Source organism: Mycteria americana, chromosome 4 (genome assembly GCF_035582795.1).
Source record: "Mycteria americana isolate JAX WOST 10 ecotype Jacksonville Zoo and Gardens chromosome 4, USCA_MyAme_1.0, whole genome shotgun sequence".
Lineage (NCBI taxonomy): Eukaryota > Metazoa > Chordata > Aves > Ciconiiformes > Ciconiidae > Mycteria > Mycteria americana.
Window position 1 is genome coordinate 19,710,357 of NC_134368.1, and position 10,137 is coordinate 19,720,493.

Below are 10,137 nucleotides of genomic sequence, written 5' to 3' on the forward strand. Positions count from 1 at the left end.
TATCTATGCATATTAATCTTTTAAATTTACTATAGAGACAGATTTAGTTTTTTGGCTCATGGTCTCCCAGCACATGAAGATCAGAAACTTCAGAAGTTCAGAGTTCTTCAGGATTTATTGGGCATGGCCAACAAGATGTCATTCTGTTTGCCCTTACCACTGTCCTTACTACAGTTCAGCTGCTGCTTTTTCAGAACTCTGGCCTATATAACTTTTGCAGACCAGTGGCCTGAGTTTGATAAGAGATTCTAATAAGATGATTTTCAGCTCCCATATAAAATGATGTTTAATTGCTCTTTTCACATAGTGTGTGTGGACAGTCCGACCCTTTAAAGCTTTATACACCAGTTAGCATGGTTTACAGTGCAGTTAGCATTGTTTACATTGGTTATGGCCACTTTCAGTACTATTAAGTTTTGAACTCTTCCCAAAGCCACAGCAGTGAATTTTTGAGGCGTATCATTATAGCACTTCATTGTTTATGGGTCTTTTTCTTACCCTCTCCTCTTTCACAGTAACTTAAGAGATAAAGAAAGGAAGTCACAGCAGGTTAAAAAATACAAATGTGATGTCTATCACATCCATTTTATACTTTAGGAGTCAAAAATAACATGGAACTGTAACCGTCAAGTTCTATAATAAGAAAACCCAAATAATTTCTTTAAAGTGTCCTTGAAAAATTAGATTCTGTATAGGTTCTTATAACTATACACATCAGCACCCAAACTGAGTGCTTTTCACAGTAAATTACAAAACTTGGCAAGTATCAGATGCAGGCAGTATCAAGAATAGAATTAAGTGAGCACAACATTAGTAATTTGTTAGCTCTTGAAAGTATTGGTTTTGTTTCAGCTGTATACAGTGCTGTGAGCTTTTAGGAAAGAAAGCCAAACCAAAATTGTTTGTTTGGAATGAAGGAGGGTTTTGCTGTTCTTTAGTTCCTTGGGAATTTGATTCTGTATTTCTTGATTCATGTCTAAATCCTGTCTATTGAATAGATGCATTTTGTCCGTCTAATACAGCATAACATTCCACTTTATCTGAGAAACAGACTTGTCACTGTGATCTCTGTTTCGAAAATGTAGGGGATCTTTTAGAGATCCCTGCACACCATGAAAAGGCTTAAGTCTCAGATTTATTTTACCTAAATCTAGGTACTTGACTTAGGAACATAGTGACTAAAGTTTGCTCTACAGTCAGTAAAGGAATAAATACATTTCTAAAGAGTAAATTAGACCTCAAGTGGTCTAATCACCCTCTGGATAAGCTCGTTTCTCTCCATGACTGTGTGGGGAGCTTATGGCAATTATACATCTAACTTGGGTGCCTGACATAGGTACCTAAAATTAGATAAGATGAAACTGTGCCCGAGAGTTTGCACTTAGCTTGATGTTCCTTTCAGTACAGTCTGAAGATGAAATTTAGGGCTTCAAAGAACAGGTGGAAGCAAAAGTATGAGAATTGGCATTAGCTAAGATTTAATCATCTTCTAAGTCAAGCAGAACTTTACCAAAGATCCTGACACAGATTGCTTTGATATCTAAAACAGCCTGTATAGAATATGACATGATGTCAAGGTCACCTGAGACCTGAGTAACTTCATACACCAGATGTCCTAAAAGTGGTTGTTTTGTAAATGGTGAACAGATCAAATGCTAAACATAATGAAAACTAAACAAAAGCTATCTGCCTTGTGGTACTGTCTGAGCCTTCAATTTTGAGTTGCTTAATCTAACAGTCTTGGAATATCAGACTTCAACCACAGGAACAATTTAGAATTTTTTAGGGAACATAGTTGCTTCAAAAGTACAGACTCTTGCATAATAGGGAATTTGGCGGTGCTTAAGCTATTAGTTAAGTTTTTAATCCCAAACTGGATATGAGAATGGAGGCTATGTGTTGTGCCTTCCATTTAAATATCCTGTGATGAGAATGACTTCCCATACTCTTTTTCCTCCAAGTTAGCCATGCCTAGAGCACTTGCACAGACTTAGGGTACAGATGGAGAATTGTAATGTAGATTTCACTGATGAGTGGAACTTGTTGATATTTATGAACTGAAACAGTTTTAAATAGTTAATGGAAGTTTGTCAAAGTCTTTTCAATTTTAGCAAATTTCTTACTGTACTGAAGGAGTAGAGTACAAGCAAAAAGTTCCCAGAAATACAGACTATGTTATCTAAAAAATTTCAAAATGAGATGTTGTTCTTAACAGAACTCTTCTTTTACTATGAAATGCAATTTTATATGAATTTTTGCCATCTTCAAATTGAAACAAAGGATTTTATTTTAGATCAAATGGGATGGGGGGGGTGTTTGTTTGTTTGTTTGTTTTTATCTAAAGCTTTTCATTTATTTATTTATATATTTATTTAGGTGGCTGCCACAACCTACTAAGGAGGCTGTGGGCTCAGGGATCTTACAATACAGAGAGGAAAAACATTAGAGAGAAGAAACATTAGGGAGGGTGACTGTGACCTTGAATGTCAGGATTGCATTCCTCCCTACAGAGGAATCTTCACTGTGGTCTCCCTAGGAAACAGTATGTAGATAGAAAACTTGTGTATCAAGACAACAGTTAAAGAAAATAACATTATTTCTAGGAAGAAAGTTATTGACCCTGTGCCACCAAATGAACAAAGGGAGGTGATTTTATTCCAAGTCATTGGTGATGTTTTCAGAAGATGAATTCCCCTAATCTTCAGCTTACATCTAGGAACAGGTAATTAAACATCCTCCTTTTGGGAAACACAACCTCTCAAGAGAATTAAGACCAGCTATGTGTTCCCCATACTGTACATCAGAACTTAGCAGATGCAGCAGATGGTTAATCACAGCCTTTTTTGTCTAACAAGATTTGAGCCTGCCACAAATGTTTACCAAAGCTCGACCGAGACAGTATCTAGTTTAATCACTTGGGTGAGACTTGATAATATGCAACCTCATCTAGTCTGAGTTTCTGCATGAGTACCAGATGAGTGCTGTTGGCTTTCAGTGAAGTGAAGACCTGCCTCATACATTATATGACCATGCTACTGGCAGTTGGCAATGCAGACTAATGTATTTGACGGGGGAGCATGTGTTCAGCTTAGAAACTGCCATCGCTGGGTCAGAAAAGTTTCAGTTAGGAAGTGCCTGACCTGTCTTTGTGCTGGGAGCCCCATACTTCATGAATGACAATATGTTTTTTTTAAACGATACGAGAACCAGAATTTCAGGTGAGTATCCTTTTTCTCTACTTAATTCTAGTGGATTACATTTGGGCTTGATTATGCTGTGTTCTTCTCAAAAGCATGCTGAAAATTTAGGTAGACAGGAAATGTTGGTTTTAATAACTGTGGCCTGTAAAAGTCTTCCATAACACATCTACAGTGGCTGTTTTCTGGTGAGACAGTTCTGTACTGCAGCTTGTTTTGTGTAAACCTGCATACCAATTATAAACCACTTCACTGCATCTCACTGAAAAAGTCCATTAGAAACAAAAGCAATTTCTTCTGAGTACAGTCCAAAGTATTTGTAGTTAATGTTGCTTAGCCTGAACTTTGATGAATAATTTATTTTTATTCTCTTGGGCTTGTTTCCCCTGTAGATGTGTGCATGGTACCTGCTTGCCGATCAATGCGTTTTCATACAGTTGTAAATGCCTGCAGGGACATGGGGGAGTCCTCTGTGATGAAGAGGAAACGCTGTTTAACCCCTGCCAATCCATCAGGTGTAAACATGGCAAATGCAGGCTTTCAGGACTTGGGAAACCATATTGCGAATGCAGCAGCGGATACACGGGGGACAGCTGTGATAAAGGTAAAAAAAACTTTAAAATCATGTTGTTGTTTTGGTCTTAGAAAAGAGGGGTTTTTATTAAAACATGAACAGCCAAAAACATTACCAACTTTTTTTTCCCCACAATACACACATTCATTGCTTTTTTTTTTTACCATAAGAATTTATCTCAGTGAGAGAAAAATCAAACTTTTCCCATGAATTTGTTTACATTTTGAGGATTTTTTCATCAAATGTTTTGCTGTGAAAACATTTCTCTTTTTTGCCTTTATTCAGAAACACATTTTTACTATATTTAACTATTACCTTTTACCTGCTGTATCTTTCTGTATTTATTGTTTCTCTGCCTTCTGCAACTGAGAAGCCAAATCCAATGATTCTGCTCCTAGTTTTATCACAAACTCTACTTTTGACCTCTCAGCTTCAACTGATTTATCACAGCGAATTATGCAGGTGAGATGGATGAAAACAGGATGACTTTTCCCCCTACCTTTTTCTTTTTCCTTTGTCTATCAAAGCTTTCCCTCTCCCTCTCTTTCCTTTACCCCAGATGGCATTTATTTTGTATTGTACATAGATGTGAATAGAACAGAATAGAAGAATATGGTTGTAGAACTTTTAACAGATGTCTCATTTTTAGCTGGTTTTATACCTCAGTAATTTATGAAGTTAGTGGAATGTAACTTGTATTAAATAACAGTTTGAATAATATTAAACTCCAGGTCTAATAAATTAAATTGCATGCTCTCTGAAACATTTCCCTATGGTAAATAGAACCAGCTGCAAGCAATGTAGGAACAGAAGATGTGTATTTTTATAAAAGAGGAAAAGATTTAAGCTTCCAATTTTCTTGTCATTGTAATAGCTTTGTATTTATGGTTTACATATACATAATATAAACTTTACTGAAAATAGGAGGTATAGGAAATAAAACTCAGCATTAATCAAATTACGTTTGGTAGAACCACTAGTTTTCAATATACAGTCTGAGCCAAACTTTAAAATATCAATCCCAACTGCAATTAGAAACACAGCATCTTCCTTAGCAATGTCAACCATTCTTTGACCTGTGTCTCAAAAGTGTATCTCTTATTTTAAATGTTGTTTTCTACAGAAATCTCTTGTCGAGGGGAACGAATCCGAGATTACTACCAAAAGCAGCAAGGGTATGCTGCGTGCCAGACGACCAAGAAGGTATCGAGACTAGAATGTAAAGGAGGATGTTCAACTGGGCAGTGCTGTGGGCCACTGAGGAGCAAGAGACGGAAATACTCTTTTGAATGCACTGACGGGTCATCATTTGTGGACGAGGTTGAAAAAGTGGTGAAGTGTGGCTGTACAAATTGTCCCTCCTAAGTGTTCCTGTCACACTTGTCTTTTGAAAATGTTGTATACTTATTGACCGTGTCGGACTAATTAATGCTTCATAGTGGAAATATTTGAAATATATTGTAAAATACAGAACAGACTTATTTTTATTATGAGAATAAAGACTTTTTCTTCATTTGAAAAAAGATTCAAGTGCTTGAACTGAGACTTCTCATAACCAAGAGGAGCTTTGAAGAAAAAAAAAAAAAGACCTGGTAACATTGCAACAGAGATGGGAAACTTTAACTGCTTTTAACATGGATTCTTCTTTATAACATGCTGAAGATACACTGACACTATACACATGTGACTTTCAACTTAACAGCTCAGAGATGAAATATTGACCAGAACATGAGGCTTGTTTTTTCACTTTCGTATCAGTATATTTTATTGTCCTCACAGACCATACCAATCACTTACCTATGGATGAGGAAGCATTATGAGTGAAAAGAATCAGATTATACAGAAATAACAATTGTATGAAATACATTTTATCTTTTGGAATTATTAAGCATCTTGAGAAGATGGAGTCCCATTTAATGGATGGGAAATGGGAGATATGAGAATATACTATAATCCTGAAATCTCCTGATGATGTATACTTTTATGTCAGCATGTTAGCAAAAGAAGCATAAAAAAGTGTTTATCTGCCCTTTTCCAGTATTAATTTTTTGTAATATAAATGTTTCGGGGATGATAAAAATAGATTATTGATGGATAAATTAGTAATAATATGGATTTCTGTTTCTATGAGTTCTAAACAACTCTATACAGTATTCGGTTTCATTGAGAAATATTTATTGTATCAAAGTACATTGTACTTAACCCTTTTAGGCCATCCCTTTTACTGTTTTTCAATGCTTTAATATATATTAATTTATATTTGTCCCAGTATTTTTGTAATTTTTTTTATTTTTTTTAAAAGAACTTAAAAATCAGGATTTTTTGCAATAGAACTAACGTAGCATGTCGTCTTGGGGTAAATGTTTTCAGTCTGTTTTTTCCTCCCCTTCCCCCTTCCTTTTGCTTTTCCTTAGAATCTGACCACTTGGTGTCACTGAATCTGAAAGTGATCACAATCTGCAGTTTTCACATTCAGCAGATATTCAGGACACCTTCCAAGAACCTGTAATGTATGACAGAAAATGTCTTTACACTAGGTGGCAATTGTAGAGGAGTTAATTTTCCCTATACACAGTACTTACAGAAAATAAGATGGCGTGTAGAAAATTACATTAGAAGGTAGATCTTTATAAATTAATATTCCCATGGAGCTCTTTACCTTTTTTATAAAAAAGAAAAAAAGGCTGTGCTATCAAGAACTGTGACTTTCCCCAAATAATAAAACTACTTTACTGCCCTAATGTTCCCCATGTTAACATGTTGCTGCTAAATTATAATGTAGAATTGGTAATCAATAGTGGGTTGTGTTCTTCTTTCAGTAAAACCCAGGGTACCCTGTAAAAATGCAGATGTTTTTCAATTTTATTTTATTATTTTTTTTACAAAAAAGTTAGATGTACATGTGTAATGCAGTGTGCTTTGTCTTATTTGGACTGATATCAGTAATGCTACTGATGTTTGTAAATTAAACAGATATTTACTTCATTAACAGCTTTTATTTGTATTCTTCTGAGAAGTTTAAATTGTCTAACAGCCTTTAATTAAACATCTGTAGTTGCAAAGAATATTTGGTAAAAAACAGAATAAAACCCAACCCCAGATCTAGTGTATTCATTGCTGAAAATCTGAAGAAGGAATTAATTTGGGATTATGACACCTACAGGCAGTGACATCTGCAAATGTCAGTTCATTACGAACAAAGCTGAACTCATACCAAAATTAACAAAAGACTTATAAATAAAGTACACTGCATGCAAGGGCAAATTGAGCCTATCCTAATATTTTAATGGTTACACAAATGGCAATTTGACAGTTCTTTTAGCAAGTAATTTGATTCTTCAGAGGGATTCATTTCCACAAATCTTGGACTAAGTATTTTAAATTTAAGCAATTTCATGGGATGATACTTAACCAGGTTTCTCTTCTGTACTATAATTTTTACAGGTACTTCTGTATTTATTTTTAGTCTACTTTAGAATTTGTCTAAGTATCCAGTGAAACAGCCTTCGGCACGAGGCCTTCTTTGCAGTTTCTAGGACTTCTGAATAATCTTCTGTAAATAGGGGTAGCTTTGAGGAAAAAGAAGCCATTTTTGCATAGCTACTTACGTAGCATTCTTGGATAAACAGTATTGTTTTTCTGTGTACGATCAAAAGCCCTGTACCGAGTATCTGGAGTTGGACTGCTTTCTGTCCTCATACTGACAGAGACAAAGAAACTTTGCACTGGTATTCAAGCAATGCTAGCAGCTACTGGTGATCCTGAGGCCATCAAGACAGGGTCTTTTTGTGGTCTCTAAGCAGAACCAAAGAAAAAATTTAAAAAAAAATCAAAACAAAACAACAAACACCTTTGGCACCTGCCCTTCTGGAGGAACATAAGGCACCTACATCAAACAGAGACTCAGCTTACTTTAGAAACTTGAGCAGCCCTGTATTCTCACCACTGAAAGTCCTTAAGCATCGACAAGGTGTGCCACTGTGTGCGACCAGAGAGAACCTTCTCAGTGGGATGGGTCACCCTGACACCTTTCTCATGCCTATATCAAGTTTCTCGTAATATTGCTGTAAGAGCCTGCCTTGTACCCGTATTCCCCAAAAGGGAAATGGGGGTCTGAGGGAACTGTGGCTACAGGCATAGCTAACACAGTGGAGTTCAGTGCAGAACACTCCAGTCACACAGGTTTTCATTCAAAGACATGTTATGCGGCTTTTAACACAGTGCTCCAGGATTAGGTTTCTCTCCTAGGGTCTGCTGCCTGCTATAGGAACCGCTCTCATACAGTCTGCTTTTAATGTATTGAATAAAATGCATAAATGGCACTGGGTCTGAAGGATACGACTCAGTACAGTGACCAAGCTCCTCACTTCAAGTTACCACTGCATACAATTCAAATTCTCTTTTCATTAGAAACCAAGAAAACTGAAACTTGCAGATTCCATCATTTTCTGCCAGTATTCTTAAAAGTTATAAAAGAGAAAGCACATGAATACTGCTTAATTTGTACTGGCTCACGCACAGCTCCTACTGTCATCTCACAGATGATAAAAATGTGAAAGAGCATGGAAAAAAGACCATTCTTGAATGAAACAGTAACAAAAGTCATTGCTTTTTTGTTTAACATTGAAAGTCAATTCAGAACAGGAACTATCACACATGGAACCAGATTCTGCAGCCTGTATTAAAGTTTCTGGGGAAGACGGGATATGTGAGTGATAGAAATGCTGTTTTAAGCAAATCAATGGTGGGCTTTGAATAAGCTTTGAGAGATACAGTTTATTTTCTAAGCTCTACTGAAATAACAATTTTGTCTTATATTCAGAATACTTTTTATTGCCATATGGGGGTATCATGAAGCTTAGTGTTACAAGAAGCATTGTAATCTAATGACGCTCTGTGTAGGTGCCACAGTTAATATGATACTCATATGATGTTATGAAGGCATTTGCCTGGAAAGACCAGAATGCAGAGGTTTTGCAGATAACAACAAATCTGGCAGACCTGATGATCCACAGTGTACTTGCAGGGATAGTAGCAAGGCAATAGAGAAAGTGGGTGTCACCATGTTAGTCTTGATGAGATGAGTGATGATTAAGAGATGAGGGGGAGAGTGGTACGTTTTGGAAAGGAGCTTGCTGGTGAGAAGAAAATGCCCAGAAGTTTTGGAAAAGTGTCAAAAATGTTGGCGGCTGTTTGCCTTGAAGCTCTGGATTTTGGGAGCTGTATCTGTTATTCCTTGAAACTTACGTATTTAAAAGAAACCTCTTTACAGTTCTGAAAAATGCACACTTGATCTCTTGAGTTAACCCTATTGTTTGAGGAAAAGTTTATCTTTTTGAAGCAATTCAAAATCCCATCTTTTGGTTCCTTCTCCTTTAGAAGCGAGTGCTATTCTCGGGTAGCTCATTAGACATGCAAGTGTCTGTGCTTCTTCAGCTATCCCACCTTACAGTGGAGAGCCTGGCACATCATTTCAGTTCCCATAAAGTGCAATTCCCCAGCTGAGCCATTCAGGATTCTTGGCTTTTAGAAGAAATATTTATACACTGAGCTGGTATCTCCAATCTATTTCAGATTCCTGGAGTGGAAATCAGAAAATCGTTGGTAGTTGTGACTATGTAGGGGCTGTCAGGAGTAAAGTAAAACTGAAGTGTTTGCCTGCATGCCTGGAGAGCCTGGCTCATCCTGGAGAGCCTACTGTTTTACTGTGTGCTTTATGTACTGTGTTCCTGGGAGAGCGGGAAGTAGTTGTGCTCATCCTTTCAGAAATGTCTGAGAGCAGAGGGATTTTGTGTCCTTTTGCAAATAAATTGTCTAGGCTGGAAATCATAGGCCTCTTTGGCCCTCAGCCAGGTTAAACTGTGTATGTATACCTTAACATCAACCATCATCTTGGACACCAACAGCTCCTGATGTTAAAAAAAGTGAATAAATCTTGCTCTCAGCTTAATCAAACACAGATGGGAAAAGCAAACCAAACAGGGAGTTAACAGCTCTATTCACTAGTCTCCTGGGCTCCATGTGATTAAATCAGAGTTGGAGGGTATGTTCCTGCTGCTGCTGTTCTGGCCAGTGTCCGTAGGGGTGATGGCCAGCAAAGGAGAAGTATTCTGTCAGTGCTGCATGTCATTTGTCAAGCTGAGAAAAAACAGTCGTCTCACTGAACAGCAAGACTTCTGGCTATCCACAGTCCCAGCAAATATGCTCCAGCTCTACAGCATGACACCCATGCTGCAGGAATTTTGCTCAGCCATGGGAACAGACTTTAAAACTGCCTCCCAGATCCACAGCTTAATTTCAAAATGTTGATCTTAGTAATGCTTTCTGGTCTTTACAACTCCATCCTTTTATTTGATTCCAGTTCAG

General features: G+C 37.0%; 1 protein-coding gene across 3 annotated transcripts in view; it reads left to right on the plus strand.

The window, feature by feature from the left end:
- Positions 1 to 6,756, plus strand: part of SLIT2 (slit guidance ligand 2) — a 268,841-nt gene extending 262,085 nt beyond the window's left edge. For 2 of the 3 annotated variants that reach the window (XM_075499841.1, XM_075499842.1), the window contains 2 exons: positions 3,590 to 3,801; positions 4,895 to 6,756. In XM_075499841.1, the coding sequence (XP_075355956.1) occupies positions 3,590 to 3,801; positions 4,895 to 5,136 (454 nt within the window). In that variant the 3' untranslated portion in view covers positions 5,137 to 6,756. The remainder of the gene's footprint in view (positions 1 to 3,589; positions 3,802 to 4,894) is intronic. The other variant, XM_075499843.1, reaches the window with a different exon arrangement.
- Positions 6,757 to 10,137: the final 3,381 nt, after the last annotated feature.